At 54.0% G+C, this 25,343-nt stretch overlaps 1 protein-coding gene across 2 annotated transcripts; it reads right to left on the bottom strand.

Annotated features, from left to right (window-relative positions):
* Window positions 1-20: 20 nt before the first annotated feature.
* On the bottom strand, window positions 21-18,077 carry SLC5A11 (solute carrier family 5 member 11). Of its 2 annotated transcripts, XM_068147019.1 has the most exons (17): window positions 17,873-18,077; window positions 16,854-17,033; window positions 15,538-15,609; window positions 14,789-14,893; window positions 14,491-14,550; window positions 13,884-13,988; window positions 11,303-11,408; window positions 9,993-10,073; window positions 8,851-9,056; window positions 7,953-8,088; window positions 6,997-7,104; window positions 6,440-6,590; window positions 5,757-5,925; window positions 4,228-4,443; window positions 2,830-2,992; window positions 2,395-2,462; window positions 1,581-1,596 (listed from the first exon to the last, which is right to left on the bottom strand). In XM_068147019.1, exons 2-16 carry the CDS (start codon window positions 16,986-16,988, stop codon window positions 2,440-2,442), a joined length of 1,836 nt encoding a protein of 611 aa, XP_068003120.1. In that variant the 5' UTR covers window positions 16,989-17,033; window positions 17,873-18,077; the 3' UTR covers window positions 1,581-1,596; window positions 2,395-2,439. The 2 variants fall into 2 exon arrangements, with proteins under 2 accessions (XP_068003119.1, XP_068003120.1); XM_068147018.1 differs by lacking the exon at window positions 2,395-2,462 and having other exon boundaries at window positions 21-1,596.
* Between the last annotated feature and the right edge of the window lie 7,266 nt (window positions 18,078-25,343).

The following is a 25,343-nucleotide window of genomic DNA, read 5'->3' as shown; positions in this document are numbered from 1 at the left end:
AGGCAGGGAGCAGCTCTCGCTCTATTTAATGAGTTTTATCTGCGGCTACACAAAGCCCCGGGGGACAGCGGCCGGCCGGGTCACGTCTTGGTCCGACTAGGCCACCCCCGGGGCAGGGCGTTAGGGGAAGGTGGTTCTTAGCCCCTTCCCAGGGGGAAATCTCGGCGTGGTGCGGGTGGAAGGGAGCTCTGGAGCTCATCCAGTCCAAACCCCTGCAAAAGCAGGGCACCCGCGGCAGCTTGCCCGGCAGCACCGTGGCCAGAGAAGAAAGACTCCAGAGCCCGTTTGGGCATTAAACCCCTTGCCCCGTGTCCTACGGCTGGGCACCACTGACAGAGTCTGGCCGCAGCCTCTTGACCTCTACTCTTCAGCTCTTGCTGAGCACTGATGAGATCCCCTCGGGGGCTGCTCTTCTCCAGGCTCAACAGCCCCAGAGTCTCTCAGCCTTGCCTCCTCACAGAGATGCTCCACGCCCCTCAGCGTCTTTGTAGCCTCCACTGGGCTCTCTCCAACAGTTCCTTGTCTCTCTTGAACTGAGGAGCCCAGAACTGGACCCAGGACCCCAGCTGTGGCTTCAGTAGGGCAGAGTCGAGGAGGAAGAGAACTTCCCTGATCTTCTTCAGACATCCCAAGACAAGCAGAAAGGCTGCAGAGTGCTGGGCTCTCCTCAGGAGCAAAGGGAGTGTCACTGGCTGCCTCTCCTCTGACACCACCCGGCACGCCTGGGCTGATTTAGATCCTTCAGATGGTCCTGATGATGGTTTTGGGGTGGTTCCCATGCTAGGTGCCGAGGTTGGTCAGGTTCAGCTCAGTGGCCAGCCCAGTGCAGGCAGGCCCCAAGAGCTGGCAGCAGGGTTAACAAGCCCATCAGCATTAATTGCACACAGCTTCTGACCTCTCACTGACAGCACAAACAGACCCTGGTCTTCCTCTGGGCATTTGGAGATGTTGCTCACCCCTCCAGGGCTGAGGAGCTGAACCAAAGAGGAGCCAAGTGGTTGAGGGTGGTTATAGAGGCATAAATAGGAAGAGAATCCAGACTTCCTGAACTCCAGGCAGTGCTCCATCCCCAAAGAGCATCAGTAAATATTTCACTAAACCAAACAAGCCCATTCCACCCAGCTGCCTGCCTTGGCTCTTACACCCATCATGGTGGTGCCATTTTGGGTCTGATGGTGCTGAGTGCTTAACACCTTCCACTGCTAGACCCCCCCCATCAGAAATAAGGAAAGGATCAGGGATGGGGCTCTGTCTTCTTAAATAAAGGAATAGAATTTAGAAAGCATTAAGATTTATATTAACCCTCTGCTAATTATTATTATTTACATCAATTAAGATTAGTTGCTGTCAGGGGGAATGGAAGAGCCAACTGCTATGCAAAGTAGGCCCAGAGGAAGACCCCAGAACAGGCACACAAGAGCAGGTTGACGTTCAGGATGTGCTTCACCAGTGGCTTCTCCTCCAGGGAAGCCAGGGGAAGTGGCTCAGCTTGGGCGGGCGCCGCGTTCTCAGTGCCCTCCTCTCTGCGCTCCATCCCACAGAGCCACAGAAGGGCTGTCATCAGCTTGGAGCTCCTTTTGCTGCTGTTGGTTGGACCTAAAAAGACAAGTCCACGGTGAGGCATCAATCTCACCAACAAAACCAATCCCAGGAGTGTGGCAGTGTGGTCCTGTTCAAAGGGTTTGGATGCAAAAACATCCCTGTGCTCTTCAAACGACTACGCTTAGCTACCCTGCGGGGGAGGAAGCCCTTCCGTTACCATCTCCAGGGGCTGGAGCACCAATTCCATTCTTCCCTTCAGCTCTGAGCTCAACTTCTGCTCTTCCCAAATGTTTTAAAGGGACAGCAACAGCAGACTAAGCCTAAGAGCTGAGCTGTAGCTGGCGTGGTGGCCATCAGCTGCCTCTTGCAAGCAGGTGCTCAGGTCTCTTCAGGGCTGCTCCACGGCACGCGTGGAAACTGCATTCCCCACCACTGGTGTGATGCTGGGCGTAGGCAACTGAACTTTGGGAGGGCAGCACTCACACACACCAAACATGAGACTTCACAGATCCATAGACTGGGTTGGAAAGGGCCTTAAAGATCAACCAGTTCCAACCCCCCTGCCATGGGCAGGGACACTTCCCACTAGCCCGGGTTGCTCAAGGCCTCGACCGACTTTGCAGCGGTCGGGAGAGCTGCGCCCTAACTCATCACCTCACTGATCTTCTCAGCAGCTCTTTCTAGCTCAAAGGGGTAGGCAGTGACACCAAGAGCGCCCCAAGCCTGGCACAGCCAAGTGATGGCACACCCAGGTGATGGCAGTGATGGCTGGGGAACGCAGAACGAGTGGCCACGTGTTTGTACCTAAATACCCACAAGCACAACTTTTAATTAATGTAAATCCTCCTTCACTGATCTGTCAAGAACTCCGCCCAGGGCTCTGGGATCTCCCTGCTGCTAGAGTCGACCAGAAACCATCGCTGAAAAACACAAATGGAATTCCATGAACAGAATTGTGGGGAGTGGGGGGGGAGAATGTTTTTTGCCTCCACCCTCCCCTTTTACAACCAGTTGTCCTTGCACCGGGTGCGTGCAGCACCAGTCGCTAGTGGGCATGGCTCTCTGTGTCCCATCCAGCTCCTCCTGGGGTTCAAGAACATGGAAGTGCCATCAAGAGATGGAAAAGAAGGTAAACTGCTGCTTAGGTACCACTGCCAGGTCACCACCTCTTAGCAGGCCCTCAGGTTACATCCAGAGGAAGTAACATCTCTTTGTCTTCAAAGCCTTTGGGTAGTGCCTAGGGGTGATTAGGTGTGGGTAGGACTGAGGAGGACTCGGAGCACTTACATTTCTTATCTTCTGAACTATTTTCAGAAGCAAGGCTTAGATCAAGCTGGAGAGGTGGGAGCTCAGTTTCACACACTCCTTTGGCAGCATCGGGGCAAGGGCTGACTGCGAGGTCTTTCTTGGCTGGTTGATCCCCGCGTGTGAACCAGGTAAGCCGACTTATCTGATGGCATGAAGAGTGGTGTTAAAGAGAGCTGCTCGCATGCTGGTTTAAAGGACTACCCGAGCTGGAGAGCAGCCTGCAGAGAGAACACTTAGAGGGGCCAAAATCTGTTCTACTGCTCTCCTGGAGCAGGCGAACAGCCAAGGGCTCAGCTGGTAACTACAGAAGCGATGGCTACCATCAGTGTGTTGGGTTTAGCTGTGTCTGGAGCACCACAGCTCCACAGTGTACAGCCACACTCTCTGAAGGATGCCATTCTGAAAGGTCTTTCCCAACCCAAACAGTTCTGTGGTTCTAAGACTCTTCTCATGTTGTCAGTGAGGAGGAGACAGTTCTGCATGGGACCATCCCTGGATGCAGGCTCAGAGTGGATCAGTGTGAAGGCAGCAAAAAGAAGGGAAATGGTGGCCAAGGAGAAGTGATTCAAAGACCTGAGGTTGTTGAGAGGAGGCAGGCAGGAGATAGAATAATGGCCTTCAAATATGTAAAAGAGGAAGGATCTCAGCATTAACAATAGGGCAGACAGAGAGGGATGAGCACAACATGAAGCTGGAAAAGTTCAGGTTGGAGATGAAGCCACAGTGCTGGTGGGAGGACAGGGGAGCTCTGGAACCGACCACACAGCACCCTGGGCATCCTGCCTCTCTGGCCATTTCTAAGCATGAGTTCACCAGGTCCTTCAGAAAGGTCTCAGGTTAGTCCTGTCTTGAAGGAAGAGGAGGCTTTTGGCTGGCTGATTTCTGGAGGTCCCTCTGGCCCTCCTTTTGCTGTAGCCTCAGGATATCTACTGAAAAGAGTCCAGCTGGCACAAACCTGTTCCAGAGGAAGTGTGCTCTCTGCCTTTGATTGCTCTTTTCTGCAAGGAAAAATGGCTCCTCACTAAGTTAGTAAGAGAGTTGGTAAAGATGACTCAGAAGCTGGAATCTCTTGAAAAAATAGAGGGGGAAAGCTGATTTGTCATGGCTTAAACACACAACTCGAGAACAGCTCCTTCTAGCATCTACTGCTGGCCAGATTCCAGGGTGGGACTCTGGATTTAAGGGACCCAAAACTTAAATGGCAGCAAGGGTGCTGGAGCAGAGGAGGAGCTGCTGTTAGAGAGGTGACCACAGATCAACAACAAATGGAAACCTCCACTTCCAGCTCCCTGACCCCACGGTGCTGCCACGGCTGCGGCGTGGGGGAGGCTGGGGACCCTTGAGCAGTGCCCAAGTAAAGCTGAGGCGGGGACGCACCATTTGTGGCGAGGGGGGCTCTGTCAGCAGGCTCACCACCACCACGGTGAGCGTGGAGACGGCACCCAGGACCATGGAGAAGTAGAGGTAGTGCATGTACTTCACCAGGCCCGGCCGGGGGTCAGGCTCATCGCACCGCGGCTCCGGGTAGACGAAGTCCAACACCAGTCGAATGACGCCCAGCAGCAGCCCCGTCACCAGGCCCCAGAAGGCACCCTGGGAAAGCAAGGATGTTCTTCACTGGAGCAAGAAGAAAGTGTCCACCCACGTTCCCAGGCTACAGGCTGGCCAGGCTGTGTCCTTGCTGTTTGTTTGTTTTCTGGTGAGCTTCTTTTCCTCTCCCTTTTCAACCACAGAATCAACCAGGTTGGAAAAGACCTCACAGATCATCAAGTCCAACCTATTACCTAATACCTAACACCTCCTGATGCCTAAACCAGGGCTTCAAGTGCCACATCCAATCCTTTTTGAACACCTCCAGGGATGGTGACTCCACCACCTACCTGGGCAGCACATTCCAGTAGCCAATTACTCTTCCTGGGAAGAACTTTCTCCTCACCTCCTGCCTAAACCCCCCTGGTGCAGCTTGAGACTGTGTCCTCTTGTTATGGTGCTGGTTGCCTGGGAGAAGAGACCAACCCCCACCTGTCTACAACTTCTTTTCAGGTAGTTGTAGAGAGCAATAAGGTTTCCCCTGAGCCTCCTCTTCTCCAGCTCCCTCAGCCTCTCCTCACAGGGCTGTGCACCAGACCTCTCCCCAGCCTCGTTGCCCTTCTTTGGACACATTCAAGTATTTCAATGTCCTTCTTAAATTTCTGCTCACACTGTCTAGGTCTGCCAGCACTGTTACAGCAACCTGGAACTTTTCTCTCCTCTGTGGGGTCAAATTGGTCTTTAATTTGTGTCCTATCTCCTCCATAAATATGGAGGAGAGGGATAACATCTTATGCCAAAATACTCTGAAGAGTGATGTTTGTATCCTAATGGCTGTCTTAACCCTGGGGGGCTGTCCTCTGCCTGGTTTAGGAAGACTTTACCCTTTACCCACCCCCTGTCTGTGGAGAAACTGGAGGTTTAGGACTTCTGGTGCCATTTGGTCTGGTTCCTTCACTCTCTGGGCTCATTCTGCCTTCTGCAGCCCCCCTGGGTCCATGCAGTAAAGAAGCTGATGGCTAATAAACCCCTAACAGGCTTCAGGAGTTGTGAAGGACACCCTGGAATGGAGTGATGCAGCCTTCTCACTCCTGAACCTGCTCTAGTTGCAGATGTCCCTGCTCACTGCAGGGGGGCTGGACTGGATGACCTTGAAAGGTCCCTCCCCACCCCAAGCAGTCTGTGACTCTATGAAATACCAGCAGAGCCTTTGAAAACCAGCTGGGGATGGTCACTTGGGTTGTGCAGAGGTCTGGGTGAGTTTGTTCTCCCAAACACTGCAAGAGACAGCAGAACTGAAGCCTGGGGTGGTGGTGAGCTGCAGGAGTCTGCTGAGGGACAGCAAGGCCACAGCATTGGCCATGCTGAGTCCTTACCTTTTCATTTGCCCTCTTCCAGAAGCAGCCCAGTATAAACACCATTGCCACGGGGGGCTGCAGGTAGGAGCTGATGGACTGGATGTAGATAAAGAGCTGCCCACCCTGGCCAGCCTGCACCAGTGGGATCCACAGGATGGAGACCACAGTGAGAAGCAGCACAAAGACCCTGTGCAAGAAAAAAGATGCTGTTACTCTTAGCTTAGGCCATTCTTTTCCAATTGCTCAGCTAGCAAGACTCCACCTGAGATCTCTCCTAGCCATAAGGCTCCTCCTCCCTTCCTCCCCCGTACCTGTGCAGTATGAAGATACATCTGCAGAGGGGCAGCAAGCTGTGAGGGGTGCTGAGACGTGTCTCCAGCACTCAGAATCTGACATAATGTCATAGAATCATGGAATGCATTGGGTTGGAAGGAGCCTCTAGAGGTCATCTTGTCCAACACCCCTGCAGTCAGCAGGGACATTCCCACCTAGATCAGCTTGCTCAGAGCCCAGTCAAGCCTGACCCTGATTGTCTCCTGGGATGGGGCATCTACAACCTCCCTGGGCAACCCTTTCCAGTGTCTCACCACCCTCACAGCAAAGAACTTCTTCCTAATGTCCAACCTAAAGCTACCCTGCTCTGGTTTCACCCCGTTGCCCCTTGCCCTAGTGCTGCCTGTCCGTGTCCACGCTCTCCACACCTGCCAACGATCATCAGCTCCCACTCGGAGCACCGAGGACGGAAGTGTTTCCAGAGGTCCATGGTGAAGATGGTGCTGGCACTATTAAAGATGGAAGTCAGGGAGGACATGAGAGCTGCTATCATCACTGACATCATCAGGCCCCTGAGTCCTGGAAAGAGAAGGAGGAGTACAGGAGCCCTGAGGAATCCCCAAGGGCCCCGCTGTAGGATGTCCTCAAATTCTCCTTTGAACTAGAACAGGTTTTTCAAAGTGTTTTTAAGCCCCACTTGTGAAATGGCAGGGACAGGGAGGTGTCAACAGTTGATCCTTATTGTTAAACATCCATGGTTTAGCTCTTACCCAAATCTGACCAAATTAGCCCTCTGGATATTGGATCATCACCCATCTCTCCTGTTGCATGCTGGCTGTCCCTTGCTGCTGCCTCAGCAAGCCCAGCACACACTCCTCTGAAATTGTAGTTTCAGGGAGTTTTCCTCTCTGAACTTCTCTGTGGGCTTCTTCTGGCTGCTGTGTCCCATACTCACCATTGGCAGCACCATGACCAAGCTTCTTACCTACAGGCAGCAGTTCTAGGACCAGCTTGGGATAAGCAATATCAGAACAGCCAGATGGGTTGCCACAGATTTTCTGGCATATTTCTGCATCTGCACAAGCCACCAGATCTAGAAGAAGCAAGAGGGGAGTGAGAGGCAGCACTGCAGAGCCACACTGAAGCAGTCAGTCTGAGCAAGTGTCATAAACTGCTTCCTAAGTGAAAGCCTGGGAAGCTTCCAGCACATGACCAAGGACTATCCCAACGCAGTGAGAAAGGACAGCCCTGGGCTTCCCTGCTTCCCCTTTTTGTCCCTCCATGCACAAGATCTGATCAGATAAGGTCCTGACCTGCCTTGCAGGTCTGATTCTTCTCTCAGTGTTGCTCAGCTGAGGACTAAGGCTCTCCACTCACCCTCCTCATGGACAAGCACATCCACACGTTCTCACCCAGGGAGCAGTTTATGACACTCAGGCTGGTATGTGAGGATTTCTCCCAGGGCCTCAAACTTGGCCACTGCAACAGGTCCCATCCCTGGAGATCTTCAAGATCAGGCTCAACAAGGCTCTGAGCAACCTGATCTAATGGAGGATGTCCCTGCTCAGTGCAGGGGTGTTGGACTAGATGCTCTTTGGAGGGCTCTTCCAACCCAAACCGTTCTATGAGTCCCTGGTGGGTGCATGGTGAGAGCCTACATGCATGGCCAAAACACAGAGGAGCTGCAGGTAGCAAGCTCAGGACAGACCAGCACCATGGCTGGGAGAAGAGATGGCACCACATGGAGTGGTGCATTGTGAAAGTCTTTGCCTGGGCTCTGCTGTCCCACAGCATTCTCCAGCTTAACTAGAAGGAAATCTCTTCATACATTGGACATCTGATGTGTTGCAGCCCTTTAACTTCCTCACTGAAGGCTGCTCCAGCTCCACAGAGTCAGCACAACCAGTGACGGAGGGACCAGGTCCTTCCTGCAGCACTTACCTGGGAAGAGAACCCTGCTGATCATGCCTGGCATCACCATGATAAAGAGGGGCAAAATTTTCAAGTAGGAGGTCATCAAGGAGCCTCCTTTTGCATGAGAGAGGTTTTTAGCAGCGAGGGACCTCTGAACAATGACCTAGGAATGAAGAAACACATTTGGTGGTGTCAGTAGAGAGCAGCTAGCTGTAGATGATGGGAGGCAGATTGCTTCATCCTCCTCTCAGCTACTGCAACCTTAGAAGGGTGAAGACAGAGCTTGGCTGTAGCTTTAGAACTCTTGCTTCAGATTCCAAGAAGAAACATGGAAAGAAAGGAAGAAAGAAAAAACCTCAGAGAAACACAGACATGGAAGGCACTGCTTGGGTCACCAGAGCTGAGCCTTGCTGTGTGCTGCAGAAGCTCCTCCTTAACTCAGGCCTCTTCTGCCTGTGGTGGGGATTTCCCTGAGCTCATGGCTAAGCCTGGCCAGGTCAGCAGCTCTCCTGGCAAAGCAGGGCATGGGCTGAAATGAGCAGAAGGAGTTAACTAAAGGAGCTCTGCAGGAACATCAGGAGGCTGTCAGGGCTGCAGGCTGTGATGGTGTCACTGGGAGGGATGCTGGTCAGACCCCTGGGAAGTTCAAAGCAGCAAAAGGCTGGAGTGAAGAAAATACCCAGGCAAAACCCAGCTGTGTCACCTGGGACTAAGTCACCAACATGTTCCTACCCCTTCTTACTTTGAAATAACTCCCACAGCTGAGCTGTGCCTGCCAGGCTTTGGGTTGAAACCATCAGACTTTGCTAAACTCCCTCTGGAAGCAGCAAACCAGTCCAGGCTCCACTGCAGGCCCCAGCCTGGGAATCAAACGACCAGGAGCACCTTCTTGGAACCAAACTCAGAGAACTCAGCAGTGCCCCACCTGATCTGTACACCAGTACCAGAGGGATGGGATGGTCATTCCCACCAGGACTCCTGGCCAGGGAAGGTCAGAGTGGACAGGGTCTCTGAAGATGTGGAAAGCATCTTCTCTCGGCAAGCCACAGCTGCTGTTCTCCTTGCGGTTGCTGGGGATGGCAGCAAAGTATTTTGTCTGCAAACCTTCAAGACCACCAACTTCAATGAAGCCTAGAAGAGGTCAGGAGAAGCAGTTAGCACATCTTCCCAGGCTGACACTCAGAGTTGCAGTCTCTGGTTTGCTGTGGGTGATCCTCCCCAAATACTCATAAAACTCAGCTACTCTGAACTCTGACATGGGGCTGGGGCAGCTGAGCCCCACAACTGGTAGCTGGAGAAGGCCTTGTTCACCTGGAGTACTGCTTCAGAATGAATCCCTTTAGAGATTTCTCAGGGAGCACTCAAGCATGTGTCTGAGCTTGTATGCCAGGAGGAGAACACTGAACACAGCTCCCAGAACATGAGCTGTGATGATCCAGAGAGACAGGGAACTGCTGGAGGGAGTCCAGCAGAGGCTCTGAAGGTGCTGAGGGGCCTGGAGCATCACTGTGAGCAGCACAGGCTGAGAGCCCTGGAGCATCACTGTGAGCAGCACAGGCTGAGAGGCCTGGAGCATCACTGTGAGCAGCACAGGCTGAGAGGCCTGGAGCGTCACTGTGAGCAGCACAGGCTGAGAGCCCTGGGGCTGTTGAGCCTGGATAAGAGCAGCCTCGGAGGGGATCTGATCAATGCTCAGCAAGAGCTAAAGACTGGGGTCAGGAGGCTGGGGCCAGATTCTTCTCAGTGGTGCCCAGTGACAACACAAGGAGCAATCAGCACAAACTAGAACCCAGGAGGTTCCATCTCAACAGGAGGAGAAACTTTGGTGTGAGGGTGCTGGGGCCCCAGAGCAACCCCAGAGAGGTTGTGGAGTCTCCTTGTCTGAAGAGCTTCCAGCCCCTCCTGGCCATTGTGATCCTGGGCAAGCTGCTGTGGGTGCCCTGCTTGAGCAGGGGGCTGGAGTGGGTGATCTCCAGAGGTCCCTTCCAACCCCAGCATGCTGGGATGCTTGGATTAAATGAAAACTTCTCTCAAGTTCCTTGTAGTAACCCCCAGGGAAGCACTCACTGAAGACCATGAGAGTCACAGCCCCAATCAGCATGATGAGAGTCTGCAGAGCATCCGTGTAGATCACAGCTGCCAGACCACCTGAGAGAGCAGAGGAGCAGCAGATGGTGGGAAACTGGCTTGGTCCTGTTGATACATCTCACACTTTGCAGCACATCCTGGGCAGCAGCAGAGCCCTGTGCCCAGCAGGCTGCTGTGCTCTGACCATGCTGGGGGCAGTTCAGCCAATTCTGTGCATGACACTTTGGCTGCAGTGTCTCATCCCAGTGAGTCACCATTTTTGTCCCTCAGAAGCCAAAGTCCAGCAGAGTTACTGCTGCGGGAAAGAGATGGAAAAGCTCCAAAGCAAAGCCCAAGCTGAATAAGGAGGAGAAGGGAAAAAGAAAGGGGGGGTCATTATGAGCAGCACCAGTCAGGGTGAGCACTGGGAAAGGAGAAACCTTTATGGCTTTGGGATTTGCTGCTTTTTTCCACTTGGCCACTCAGAAGCCCTGAAAGGGCATCCAAGGCTGAGGCTGCTTTCCACATTACACGCCTCATTGTGATGGAAATCCCTCGCAGCTCCACAAAGCCCAGGGGGGAAATGGATTGGGCAAATCCATTTCCAAGCATAGCTCCTCCTTAAAGCAGAACCAACCAGCAGTGTGCCCTCCTGCCCCAAAAGGCCACTGATCTTCCAACCCTGAATGACACTATGATACTATGATCTCTTGGAGTGCATGCAGAGGAGTGTGGCCAGCAGGTCCAGGGAGATCCTCCTCTCACTCTACTCTGCCCTGGTGAGGCCACAGCTGGAGGATTTGGTCCAGTTCAAGAGGGACAGAGAACCACTGGAGCTCCCTCCAGTGGGAGCTCTGCAGATGCTGAAGGGCCTGGAGCATCTCTGTGAGAAGGAAAGGCTGAGAGCCCTGGGGCTATTGTGCTAGAGAAGAGCAGCCTGGGAGGGGATCTGATCAATGCTCAGCAACAGCTAAAGGCTGGGGGGCAAAAGGATGGGGCCACACTCTTGTCAGTGGTGCCCAGTGACAGGACAAGGGGCAACAGGCACAAACTGGAACCCAGGAGGTTCCATCTCAACAGGAAGAGAAACTTCTTTGGTGTGAGGGTGCTGGAGCCCTGGAGCAGGCTGTCCTGAGAGGTTGTGCAGTCTCCTTGTCTGGAGAACTTCCAAACCCACCTGATCCTGGGCAAGCTGCTGTGGGTGTCCCTGCTTGAGCAGGGATCTTGGACTGGATGATGCCCAGAGGTCCCTTCCAGCCCCCACCATGCTGGGAATCTGGGATTCTGTGCTGTGTAGCTCAGCCACGTACCTGAGACGGTGTAGACAGCAGTGATAGCCAGCAGCCCGGCCACCGCGATGTAGAGGTCCCAGCGCAGAGCCTGCTGGATGAAGAGGGCCCCAGCATACATGTCCACCTAGAGGAGAGGGACACTCAGCCCAGGGATGATACTCCTGCACCTCTCAAAGCTGGGAGCATGAACCTTTAGTGGGACCAGATGGTTTGTAACTGCTTGTGACTCCCCAGATGCTCAGAGCATCTTCACACATAGATCCCCCCGCAGACCAGCTCCATACACAGATCCACCTGCAGACCAGCTCCCCCTGCTCTGCATTAGGACCAGCATCAGTTCACTATTTAGACAGTTTGTTGATGATGGTGGGACTGAATTTGCTGTCCCATCTGCTGGGAAACACAAACAGCTCTCTGCAAACAACAGCTGGGGTGAGCTTATCTCCAGGAGCTGGGTGGGGAGAGCTGTGATAGTTCCAGGACCTGAGCACCTGAGGTGCACACCTCCCCAGGTGCCTCAGCCAGCCACCAGCCCCAGCACAGGTTGGCCATATTGTGAATTCCTCCTGCTGACACCAGATAAGAAGAGAGTGTCCTGAAGGCTGGGACCCAGCCCTGACCTACCCAATCTGCAGCTACCTGCTAAGCTTAGGGGAGCGTTAGGACAAGGACAGTGCAGACCACAGGGTGGTCAGAAGACCAGAGGGATGTTAGATAGAGTTTAGAGGGATGGAGAAACTGGTCATGGCAAGGGTGGTGAGACCCAGGCTCAGGCTGCCCAGAGAGGTGGGAGATGCACCATCCATGGAACCATTTCAGGTCAGGTTGTCTGGGGCTCTGAGCAACCTGCTTCAGCTGCAGATGTCCCTGCTGACTGCAGCAGGATCCTAGTGGGTGAGCTTCAAAGGTCCCTTCCCACCTAAAGCATTCTCTGATTTGCCAAATCCATGGCCCAGCAGTGGAGTTTCCAGCACAAGTGTTACTGTCTGGGATCCCCTGAGGACACCTTTCACTTCTGAGTCCTCAGCTTTTGGGTGAAAGTCTTGGCCAACATTGGGCAGCCCCTGGGGAATGTGTGCTTGGTCAGCATCTCAGGTGCAGCTCTGGTCTCTCAGCAGTTGTTTAAAGCTGCAGTGAACTGCACTGCTCTCACCAAAGGCTCAGCCCTCAGCTGACCATCTCAGCTGCTGGGAGCAGAAGCTGAGCTCTGACTTTCTCTTTGGAGTTTTCAGCCTTGAGAGAGGTGAGAGAAGATGTCCCTGCTCACTGCACTAGATGACCTTTAAAGGTCTCTTCCTGTCCAAACCAGCCTGTGGTTCTCTGACAGCTATTACAGCACCCTGAATAGAGGACAAGGGGAAGTGATTCTGCCCCTCTGCTCTGCTGAGACCCCATGTGAAGCACTGCATCCAGTTGTGGTGGGCCCAGCACAGGAAGGACATGGGAATGTTGGAGAGGGTCCAGAGGAGGCCACAAAAATGATCAGAGGGCTGGAGAACCTCCCCTATGGGGACAGGCTGAGGAAGTTGAGGCTTCAGGCAGACCTTGGAGCAGTCTTCCAGTACCTGAAGGGGCTGCAGAAGAACTGGGGAGGGGCTTTTGGCAAGGGCTTGGAGTGACAGGACAAAGGGCAATGGCTCTGAGCTGGAAGAGGGGATATTGAGACTGGAGATGAGGAAGAAATTCTTGCAACTGAGGATGGGGAGACCCTGGAACAGGTTGCCCAGGGAGGTTGTGGCTGCCCCCTCTCTGGAGGTGTTCAATGCCAGGCTGGATGAGGCCTTGAGCAACCTGGGCTGCTGGGCAGGAGGGTTGGGACTGGATGATCTTCAGCATCCTTCCATCCCTCCCCATTCTCTCAACCTCTGATTCTCTTATCAGCCATTTCCATCTGATGGGGTTCTTTCCCTAGAGGGGAGCCTGAACCTCACTCCTTGGTGCCACCTGAAGCCTGTGACTGGCATCCACCTGCAAGGGGCCAGCACATCCCAGGAAGCAGAGCCGGGGCCCTTCCTGCTCTCCCAGCTCCGTGCTCTGCTGCCTGGTTAACCAGCAGCCCGCAGGCCTTGCGCAAGCTGCCGTTGTTTGTTCCCAGCTCTGCGTGTGCAGGAAATCACTGAACTCTTCACCTGACCATATTCCAACTCCTCTGCTCCTTTCACAGCCTTTGGGGGCTGCACAGGCAATAAGCATGGAATCATAGAGTTGTTTGGGTTTGAAAAGCCCTCTGAGATCACCCAACCAACACCACCATGGCCATCAATCCATCTCCCCAAGTGCCATGGCCACAGGTTTCTTGGACACCTCTAGGGATGGAGACTCCACCACCTCTCTGGGCAGCCTGTTCCAATCCCTGACCACTCTTGCAGCAAACAAATCTTTCCTCATCCCCAACCTAACCCTCCCCTGGCACAATTTCAGGCCATTACCTCTAATTCTGTCACCTGAGACTTGGGAGAAGAGACCTAACCCTCACCTGGCTCCAGCCTCCTTTCAGGGAATTGCAGAGAGCAATGAGGTCTCCCCTCCGCCTCCTCTTCTCCAGACTAAAGAACCCCAGTTGTATTTTGGCCTCTTTCCCCTTTTTTCCCCTACTTACTGATATTTTGGTGAAGATGTAGATGAACAGGTAGAGAATTGCCAGGAAAATCTGAATTCTTTTGCCTCCAAAACGTCTCCTCAGGTACTCTGGCATGGTGGTGACCTACATGAGAGATGGAGTCAGAGAAGGTGGCACACAGTTGCTCCCTTGAATCACAGAGGACTCTGCCATCGAGGTGGTGTGGGTGGTTTGCACTGGAAGGAGACCAGAAGGTCCCTGCCAGTTGCACTGTGCTGGTCTTTAGTTCTCTGCTGCCTTCCTGGGGCCAGCACAACAGCTTGGCAAGTGCTGACTTTGCTGCGGTGTCTGGCACAAAGCTCACTGTAAATTGTGATATGAGAGCCTCCATCCACCTCCTCACAAGGTGGAGCAGCTCTACTCCATTGCCAGGGGGAGAACACCACTCTGACCCCCTCACCCAACCCCTCAGTTCAGTCCCCAGGCAGCAGCTCTCCTCCTCTTTCACTCAGGCCACCAGAGCTGGGTGCACCCTGGCTCCTCCAGAAGCAGCCCAGGTGCAGCAGGAGCTGGTGAAGCCCAGGAGCCAAAGGGGTGGTTTAAATACCAGCAGATCATTGATGAACACAAGGTCTCATCCACTTACTCCTGCTGCTATGTAAATGGGAAGGAACAGCCAGGCCAGCACCAGGACAGAAAACATCCCCTGCAAAGCAAACAGAAAGGAGGATCAGAGGTGATGGTCAAGGATGGCATCAAGTGGATCAATGGGGACACAGGGACTGGGTTATCCCTCAGAGGCCTCAAACCCCCCCCCCATCAGCTTCTATCTCCTGCCTCACAGCCTGAGCCTGTGGAGCTGCCAGACCCTGGTGTGGCGGCCTGGTGGTTGGAGCTGCCCGGTGCAGCAGGGGGGTGCTGCAGGGCCACCCTGCCGCACTCACGTTCCACTCGTAGGCTGTTACAGCGATTCCCGAGGCAGCGCCTGAGCCGGCCAGCCCAATGAAGTGACCACTGCCCACGTTGCTGGCAAACAGGGATGCACCCACCTGCAGAAAGATGGCAAATGGATCAGGCACAAGGTGGTGTGCTCAGCCTGCTGAGAACACAGAGATGCCCTTCCCCTACTCATGACTATGGAGGACATGAAATCCTTGTCACCCTCTGCCACCTTCTTCCTTTGCCCATTGGCTCTGGCACCTCTCTCCATCCTCTTTCAGTGCTATCACTCACCTGTGGGCATGTTCAGGACTATCCTGCCTCCAAAGCAGTGTCTAGCTTCTTGTGGGGGAGCAGAGCAGAAGGTGGAGGTTACAAGCAGAAACATCAGCTCATCAGGTTCTTCTGATAGTACCCACTGACTCACCAGCCCAGCCCAAATGAAACACCCACCCAGCACCCTGGGGACCACCCAGTTCATTCTGGAAATCTCCAGATCCCAGCATGCAGAGCCACACCAACAGGATGGCTCTTGTAGGGCACAGGGCTTTGGTAGGTGACTTGCAGCAGCTCCACTTCCTGGCCTCAAAACAAACCCCAAACCACTACGGTAACTGGAACTTGGCAAACCATGGAAGGATTTGGGGTTGGCTTTGGTTTTCTGTTTGGAGAAATAAGTTGTGCTTGGAGAGAAGCACTTTGCAGGGCTGCTGGCAGCAGGGGCGACCAGCAGTGTCACAGTAAGGATACTTACAGGCCACCAAACCATCTGTCCTCCAGCTAGAAAGTAGCCTTTCACCGTGCTGCGCTGCGTCTTCCACATGGACTGGGAAACAGAAGAGCAGAAGGCAGTGAGCACTGCAGTGACTGCTCAGAGCAGCACCAAGTGGTTTCCCCAGCAAAAGACTGTGCTCTCATGAAATGGTTTCTGGAAGGGCTTGAGGCTGCTGCTGGGAAATCCTGGGGGATGAGAGAGCAGCAGACAAGGGAGACACCACCCAGTGCTGTGAATCACACACAAAGGTTTATATCATATCAGCATCCTGGTTAAATGGTTTCTGGGAGAAGCAAACTAAGTAACTCCAGAGCCAGGAGGAAGGCAAACAGTCTTGGACAAGAACTGGACATCCCTAGTCACGAGGTGTAGCCAGAAGTGCTGGGCATTGTGGGTGTCACTCACTGATCCTGTTCCTCAGAGGTTTCAGGTGGTTTCATCTGATACCAAGGGAGTTGAGCACCACCTCTGAAGGGAGCAGCAACTCCTCTCTGCCTCCTGACAGCCAGATTGTGCTCATGCTGTCACAAAAGCCATGTCAAAAGGATGTCCTCCTGCCCTAACACCACACAAGCTGCTTTGCTCATTTGTGGGACCTCCTGGCAAGAGCACTGCAGGCAAGCACAGGTGATTTATAGCCCAGCAATTCCTTCCTGGATGAACAAAACATTATTATTAGCAATCTTTGTACTCAGGCGACCTCTTCCTCACGAGGGCTCTCCAAACCTTGGCAAACACTAGAATTGAAAGCTCTCCTGGAGCAGTGAGGACACTTTCCCAGGCTGGAGTGAGGAAAAGGACCTGTAAACTCCATCTTTCCTCTTCTTCAAATGAACCCAGTGAAAAACAGCCTGCTGGATGACAGAATCACCTGGCTGGAAAAGATCATCAAGGCCACCTGGAGCCTAACATCTCCCTGTACACAGCTTTTATATCTCGGCCCTGAGCTCCTTATCCAAATGACTTTTAAACACCTCCAAGGAAAGGAACTCCACCCCTGCCCTGGGCAACCTGGAACAGTGCCCAACAACCCTTCTGGTGAAGAAATTGTTCCTCATGTCCAACCTGAACCTCCCCTGGTGCAACTTGAGACCATATCCTCTTGCCCTATAATTTGTTCCTTGGGAGAAGAGACCAACCCTCACCTCCCTCCAGCCTCCCTTCAGGGAGTTGTAGAGAGCATTAAGGTCACTCCTCAACCTTCTTTTCTCCAGGCTGAACAGCCCCAGGTCCCTCAGCTGCTCCTCACCAGACTTTAGCTCTGCACACAAAAGCTTGGAGGGTTCTCTGCTTACCCAGAGCCCCACGGCGAGGACGAAGAGGAAGTAGAGCACCAGGACCACGATGTCAATGGACTCCAGCGTCTGCTGGGGAAAGGCCTCCCACGACGGAGGGGCCTCAGAGGAGGGTGTGCTGCTGGTGGGCTCCATGGCTTCTTCTGCAAGCTGAATGCTTCCCTGTCTTGCTGAATATATCTGTCAAGAGATGGGGTGCATGGTTAGGAGAGGAGGTGGCAGCACTGTCAAGGCATTGGCTGCTTCTTGGGTAATTCAGAGTTTGTCAGCTCAGTAGCTCTGCTCCTGGTGCTGCTCGTGCTGGAGCTCTGGAGAAGGCTCTTGGTGTTTGCCTTCATCCATGCCTCTCCTGCTGAGATATGAAGATGTGGGCAGGGCAGCCATGGGTTGGGTGGATTTCCTCTCACTGGCAGAGAAATGGGCACTTTACAAAGGAGATGTGAACAGCTGAAACAGCCAGAGAGAAGGACCAGGACATGGCACAGCCAGGGATGACAGCCTGTGGGTCCCCATGCAGCAGAACTGTGGGCCTGGCCTTGGTGGAAGCTGCTGCCAAGAACCATGGCTATGATGAACCATCAGGATGTGAAGACACTACTCCAGTGATGGTGCCATATTCTTCCTTTGCCACGGTGAGAGCTCAGGCCTGGGTGCAGAGAGATCTTGGGTCTCCTCCAGAGTAGGGCTGACTTCCCTCCCTACTCCCTTATCAGGAGTGGAGGCTGGCAGCATGTCTGGGGCATCCCAAGGTGCCAGGCTGCTGCTCTGTGTCAGAAGGGGCAGGATAAAGTCCACGTGAGGAGGCTGGTTAGCTGTTTGAACTAATGCAGTTCCTCCTCTTTTCCTTCTCCTCCCCTCACCCAGTCTCAGCCCTGCATTGAGAGCAGGACAGAAGGTGAGTGGCAGTCCTGGTGCCACCTCAGGGTGTCCCTGGCTTGGTGGTGGCCACTGTCAGTCACCAGAGTCCCTGGGCCTGTCCCCTCACTGCCACAGAGAAGGTTCAGGATGTTTTCTCTTACCCTGCTGAGCCAAGGAGATGGTTCCTCCAGAGAGGAGCAGAGCCGGCACTGCCCAGCCTTGGCACCACCTCACAGCCCTGGCTCCAGCCCTGGCGTCACCGGGACGGCCGAGCTGGATGTCTGCTGCTCCCCGTCCTCCTCTTGCTGCCTAAGCAGCTGGCCAGGTCCTTTGGCCTCTCTTGGACTTGTAAGGCAGCACTTATAGGCTCCCCCCTGCCGAAGAGCTGAGGAAGGTGGGGCGAAGGGTGGCCTGCAGCAGCCGGAGGCTCCGGTGTGGACGGTTGGACAACGAGCTGTAGAACAAGTTCTTCCTCTGAACGCCTGCAAAGCACAGCCCCAAACATCCCTCAGCCGTGTGTTTCACAATCTCCATCAGCTTCAGACCTTTCTCCACGTGTCCAGCTGCAGCTAGAGCCTGCACATAGCTCTCCTCTGGCCTCGAGACTTGCCCAAAGTGCTGCTCTCGGGCACCGGTGGCACCACCAGGCACCTTCAGCCCAGCCGCGTGGGCAAAGCCAAGAGGGGATGGAGTCACAAGTGCCACGGTGATGGAGGTGCAGTGATTTCTTCTGCTGGGTGGCATTCAAGAGGAAAAGCCCTCCCTGTGTCCCCCACTATACCCAGTCCACAGGCTGCTGGGCTTCACAAAAAGATCAGGTGATAAATAAGGAGTGTTCTGGTGGCAGGTCCCGTCCCATCACCTGCTTTCCCCAGCTGTAGGGGTGGTATCCCAAGGCACCAGCAACCTCCAGCACAAGAGCCAGAGATGGGACTGAACCATCTTCAGGCTGAGTGGCAGCAGTGACAGCAGCAAGCTGGGACTGGGGGCTTGCAGCACCTTGGTAGAGGCCTTTCTATGCCTCATAAAGCCCCTAATTCCTTGGGACCTTCTGCCTTGGAGGGCCACAGGTCAGTGCTGGTGGGGTCAGCGCTCTTGTACCTCTTCACAAGGCAAAGTGTCTGCACTGTTGCTGAGTTTTTATGCTAACTAGGAGAGGAAAGATTGGCACTGGGACATCACCCTTGGGAAGCTGCTAATCCCACTCTCACCTCCTGCTTTCCCTTTCACAGCTCTGACATTGCTGTTTCTTCTCACTCCAAGACATTTCCCATCTCCAGGTCCATGGTGGGTGCACAGCTCAACCAGTCCTGTGAGCTCCATGGGCTCAGTCTCATGTCAGCTTCAGCCACATACAAAGGAGTGCTGGGTCTGGGGGTCTGGGGCAGAGCTTTGCAGGGATTTGTGGTGCCCATCAGGATACAAAGGAAATGTGGGATGTGCTCCAGGGGAAATTCCCAGAGCTGGGAGCAGGTGCTTGGTTGGAGCCCCTCGTGCAGCTCCAGGAATCAGGAGTGGGCAGAGAGCATTAGACACAGCTGCTCTGACTTCATAGCCTCACAGAATGGCTTGGATTGCAAGGGACCAGAAAGCTCATCCAGTTCCAACCCCCTGCCTTGGCCAGGGACACCTCCCATTAGCCCAGGTTGCTCAAGGCCTCATCCAGCCTGGCCTTGAACAGCTCCCGGGACGGATCATCCATGACCTCCCTGGGCAACCTGTTCCAGTATCTCACCACCCTCCCTCTAAAGAATTTCTTGCTCGTCTCCAGTCTCAATCTCCCCTCATCCCAGCTCAAAGCCATTGCCCCTCGTCCTGCCACTGCAAGCCCTTGTAAAATCCTTCTCACATCCCAGCCCTGCCACTGCCCAGTGGAAATTTTGCCCGCGTTGTGGATTCAGCTCACATCCCGCTCCCCCCCGGCTCCTGGCACGGGTGGCAGCGCTTTCCTGGCCAGAGATTGTGAGCAGGAACACCCGAGGCATTGAAATGCAGCCTCTGAAGCCAGCCCTTTATCAACGGCGCCGGCAGGGACGCAGCCCACGTGGGGCTCCAGCAACCCCTCGGCACCGCACCGCTCTCAATGCCTCCCCGGGAAGGAGGGTTTGAAAGCATCCCCAGGTCCACCCACCTGCTGCAAACACCTCCACCCGACCGTGCCAGCACACGGCCCGGCGGCAGCCCCCAGCCCCGAGCCCACCAGAGCTCCCCCCAGCTCCAGCCAGAAGCTTGAACGGGAACTTACTGCGCTCAGCTGGGTCTCATTCTGCTCCCCGCGCCGGGCACCACCAAGCCTCTGCCAACTGACAGGCAGCTTAAATATTGCCAGAGAACGGGGCTTTGCCAGCGGGGCTGTTACCGGTGTCACACGGAACGAGAAGGAATATTTATAGTCAAAGTTAAACTAATTGCCCGCGGTTAATCTTTGGGTCTCCCGTGGCTCTGGTGAGAAGAACGTTATTGTCACTATCAGGGCTCAGGGGTCAAACTCCACAGAGTGCCAGTCCCTTAAGCAATCTGCACAGCTAGAGAAGGGACAAGGAACAATCAAACCCATCCGTGCCGATGGCCTCTGACAGCCCGTGACGCAGAGGGGAGCTGACAGCTAGTCCTGGCTCCCAGTTTCTGCCTAAGCCATACAAAGAGCAGGGTTAACCGCTGGGCTGGGCTTCAGAGCTCGTCGCTGAGCCTGTGGGTTAAGCCCGGAGTTGAGACTCCTGCTGGGACCAGGCTGGAGGGTCACAGAATCAAGGAATCACAGACTCATAGAATGGTAGGGGTGGGAAAGGACCTGCTGAAATCATTGAGTCCAACCCCCCTGCCAAAGCTGGGTCACCTAGGGCAGGTCACACGGGAACACATCCAGATGGGTCTTGAAAGACTCCAGAGAAGAAGGCTCCACAACCTCTCTGGGAATCACAGAGGTTCATCATGTTCAGCATCATTTGTCTGAAAAAGCTGACAAACACCTGCAGCCAAGAGAGCATGATGCTGAGGAGGCAGCCTCCAGCACAGCAAGAGACCATGGCAGGAGGCAGCTCACACACCTCTGAAACTGGGATGCACAGACCCCAGGGCAGAACAATCAAGAAGCCCCAGGTCTCAGCACCTGGGCAGGTGCTCACACATGGACACTGTGCTCAAGATCAGGTTCTTTGGGGCTCTGAGCAACGTGCTCTGGTTACAGATGTCCCTACTGACTGCAGCAGGGTTGCACTGGGTGACCTTCAAAGGTCCCTTCCCACCTAAAGCATTCTCTGATTCTCTGATAAACCCAATCCATGTCGCAGCACAAGTGTTACTATCTGGGATCCCCTGAGGACACCTTTTACTGCTGAGTTCTCAGCACGTGGGTGAAAGTCTTGGCCAAAGCAGGGCAGCCCTTGGGGAACGCTGGTGCCACATCCTGCCCAGGCATGAGCAGCACCTCAGGTGCAGCTTTGGTCTCTCAGCAGTTGTTTAAAGCTGCAGTGAACTGCACTGCTCTCACCAAAGCCTTGGGGAAGCTCAGCTGCTGGGAGCAGAAGCTGAGCTCTGACCTTCTCTTCGGAGTTTTCTGGACTGACAGAGGAGGTGAGTTAAAGAGTTCAGTAAAAAACCAATCCACCCCAGAAAGCAGAAAGCAGAGGAACCCTTCATGGCTGTGTTTTATTCCATTGTTTCACACTCAGCTCCCAGTTCTGCTGAACACAGCTGAAGGCCATTGAATCTTGTGCCTGGAGATGCTTTGGTTTGATCTGCTAGGATCTGGAAACCCCAGATTTCCCTAAATTCTCTTAGGACAAGGTGGATCCTTGAAGGCTTCATATTCAGCACCCAGGTGCCTTGTGCTGCCTCCCATTCTAGGACACCTTTTCCTGTCTTCCAGCCCTTTCAGCCTGAGGCCTCTGCTTGTCTCTTTGGCATCTTTCATGGCACCTGGAAAATAATGAGGGGTCATGGCCCTTCTAACTATTGTAAAGATCCTCAGAGGGAAGGTTCAGATGTGGCTTGAAGATGCCAGGCTGGAACCATTTCATCCCTGCAACTCCACCTTGGGGAGCTGCCATTTATCCTCACAATTATAAGGGCTTGTAGTGACAGGACAAGAGACAATGGCTGTGAGCTGGAAGAGGGAGGTTTAGGCTGGAGATAAGGAAGAAATTCTTGACAGTGAGGGTGGGGAGACACTGGAACAGGTTGCCCAGGGAGGTTGTGGATGCCCCTTCCCCATGAAGGTGTTCAAGGCTGGATTGGATGAGGCCTTGAGCAACCTGGGCTGGTGGGAGGTGTCCCTGCCTGTGGCAGGGGGCTTGTAACTGGATGATCTTTAAGGTCCCTTCCAACCCAAACCATTTGTGATTCTACAAAATAATGACTTTACTAAAGCTGCTCATTTCCCTTTGGAGGTGTTTCCCCCTCAGTTCTTGCAGGAAAGAGCAGAAATCCATAAATAACCTGAGGTTTGGAATGTAGCCTGGGATCTTCAGGGTCACCATTTCCCCATCTCTCAGGGGATGGAAGCAGCACAGCATGGAGCCAGAGCCACGGCATGGCTGCTGCCAGAGATGTTATTTCCTTTCCAGGGAGAAGCTTTCCTGTGAAGATGATCCCATCATCCAGGCTCCAAAGACAAGCTTTCCTGTGAGGATGATCCCAAGGTGCAGGCTGACACGGCATGGCATGAGGCTGAGAGTGTCCAGCAGTGAGCTGATTCTACAGGAAGCCCTCCTAATATAAGTGTGGGTGTGGAATGCTGCTGGATGTGCACCCTGCTGCAAGGGAGGCTCCAGGACATCATTTCCTTGGTAGTTCATGGAATTATAGAATGCATCAGGATGGCTTTGACTGCAGGCAGTGAAGCCATGCACAACCTACCTGTGAAGCCCTGAGATGGGAGCTGCTGCACCCTCTGCACCTTACGTGACTGCAGGCAGCAGTGATGCTGGCACCCATGCTGGGGATGCTGCTGGTGAGGCCAGGGATGGCAGGAGGTAAGGCTGGGTGCAGCAGACCAGCTCCTGACACTTCCCTCTTTGGTACTAACAAGATAGCTCTGACCTTGGGAATCCCAGCATGGTTGGGGTTGGAAGGGACCTCTGGAGATCATCCAGTCCAACCCCTCTGCTAAAGGAGGGGCACCCACAGCAGCTTGCCCAGAATCACAATGGCCAGGTGGGGTTTAGAAGCTCTCCAGAGGAGACTCCACAACCTCTCTGGGCAGCCTGCTCCTGGGCTCCAGCACCCTCACACCAAATAATTTTCTCCTTAAGTTCAAGAGAAACCTCCTGGGTTCCAGTTTGTGCCCATTGTCCTGTCACTGACCACCACCAAAAGAGCCCAGCCTCATCCTCTTCACCTCCACCCTTCACGGGCTGCAGCCCAGGCTGTGCTGGACCAGGCAGTGGAAGGTGTGACAGCCACACTGGGCAGCTTGAGATCCCTAAAGGAGCATCAGGAGTGGTTGGAGCAGTTTAGCTGCACGTGCCCAGCGAGGGCCTTCCTCCAGGGAGGCCTTGGTGATTGAGCAGGAGGCTGTAAACAAGCTAAACTACAACCAGGAAATCTGATACCGAGCTGGCCCCTTTCTATCTGCTGGTGGTGTAAAGGCAGATAAATCTCTCTGGGGACATAAACTCAGCCTCAGCCAAGGATTTCTTTTCAGAGGGAAACAATTGCCTGGCTCAGACACTCACCAAATGTTTGCTTCTGAAGGCTGCAGAAAAAAAAACATCCACACTATTTGAGGAATGTGCTGCTGGTGTCCAGCAGGCAGCCCTGCTCCTAGTGAGGCAGGGATTGTCCCACAGGGACACCAGGAATTGTGAAGGTTGGAAGAGACCTCTAAGATGCTCCAGTCCAACCATCAACCCAACACCACCATGGCCACTAAGCCATGTCCCCAAATGCCATGGCCACACATTTCTTGAGTACCTCCAAGGATGGGGACTCTACCATCTCCCTGGGCAGCCTGTTCCAACCCCTGACCACTCTGCAGCAAACAAATTGTTCCTAATCTCCAACCTAACCCTCTCCTGGCACAATTTCAGGCCATTTCCTCTCCTTCTATCACCTGATACCAGGGAGAAGAGACCAACCTTCATCTCACTGCAACCTCCTTTCAGGGAGTTGTAGAGAGCAATGAGGTCTCCCCTCAGCCTCCTCCTCTGTGCACAAGAGCAAAGCTGGGCAGCCCTGGGTGGCACATGGTCTGCCATTGGGTGTAAAGTGGCAGGAGTTTGGACAACAGGAGCAGAAAGCCAAAGTCCAGCTAGGAAAGTTACATGTGCAGACCTTCCTCAAATGGAAATTTACAGCTCCAGGCCTGAACTTTCTCCTGTGTTTATCCACCACAGCACAAATTCCCAAGGGAACTTCCCACACAAAACAGGGCAAGGAGGATGCAGCCCATGCTCCATGGGCAGCCAGCCAGCTGTAACAGCACCAACACCACTGGAGTGGTGACAACCCCAGCTCCTCTGCTACTGGTGCAGGCAGTGAAGCCATGCACAACCTACCTGAAGCCCAGGCAGAGAAGCCCTGAGATGGGAGCTGCTGCACCCTCTGCACCTTACGTGACTGCAGGCAGCAGTGATGCTGGCACCCATGCTGGGGATGCTGCTGGTGAGGCCAGGGATGGCAGGAGGTAAGGCTGGGTGCAGCAGACCAGCTCCTGGCACTTCCCTCTTTGGCAGTTACAAGATAGCTCTGACCTTGGGAATCCCAGCATGGTTGGGGTTGGAAGGGACCTCTGGAGATCATCCAGTCCAACCCCCCTGCTAAAGCAGGGCACCCACAGCAGCTTGCCCAGGATCACAATGGCCAGGTGGGTTTAGAAGCTCTCCAGAGGAGACTCCACAACCTCTCTGGGCAGCCTGCTCCTGGGCCCCACCACCTTCAAAGTGAAAAACAATTTCTCCTTAAGTTCAAACAAAACCTGATGGTTCCAGTTTGTGCCTGTTGCCTCTCAGGAGTCCCACAGATCCAAAAGACCTTCATTTTCTCCCACCCCACAGCCAGAAGGACTGGGGCTTGGGCCCCAGCATGCTGAAGCACCAGGCTATGGTTAGAACCAATCTGGTCAGCTCTGCACCTTGATCCCTTCCCTCCCACCGGTCCCAGATCTGGGAGCTGCTGCACCAGGAGCCTTGATGAGGACAGGCACGATGGACCAAGCACAGGTCTCCTGCACAGGACCAAGTGTGCTGTGTCTTACCTCAGTGAGGAAAATGATTTTGAAGCCAGCTGTTTTGCTGGTCTTGGGCTGCCCATTGGTCAGGTAGTTTCCCATCAATAGCACCAACTGCAAAGTAAAGGCCCAGTGGTGGTCAGTGACCTCCAGCCTCACCCTGTCCCATCTCCCATCTTCTTTTGTACCTGCTTTTGGGTCACTGAGACCTACCAATAACAGTGGTAGGAGCAGTGGCACAAAACCTTCCTTCTTTCTACAGTGTGGTGGGAAAATGCCCTTGGAAATACTGGCACAGGCTGCCCAGGGATGTGGTTGAGGCTCCAGCCCTAGACACGTTCAAGATCAAACTTGATTGAGCCCTGAGCAACCTGATGTAGTTGTAGATGTCCCTGCTCACTGCACTGTTGGACACGATGACCTTTGAGGGTCCACAATGCCTTCTGTGGGTTTTGTCATTTTTG

This window comes from Melanerpes formicivorus, unplaced genomic scaffold (genome assembly GCF_026170545.1).
Source record: "Melanerpes formicivorus ecotype bairdi unplaced genomic scaffold, bMelFor1.0.p_v2 SCAF_14, whole genome shotgun sequence".
Lineage (NCBI taxonomy): Eukaryota > Metazoa > Chordata > Aves > Piciformes > Picidae > Melanerpes > Melanerpes formicivorus.
This window is presented reverse-complemented; position numbering and strand designations above follow the sequence as displayed.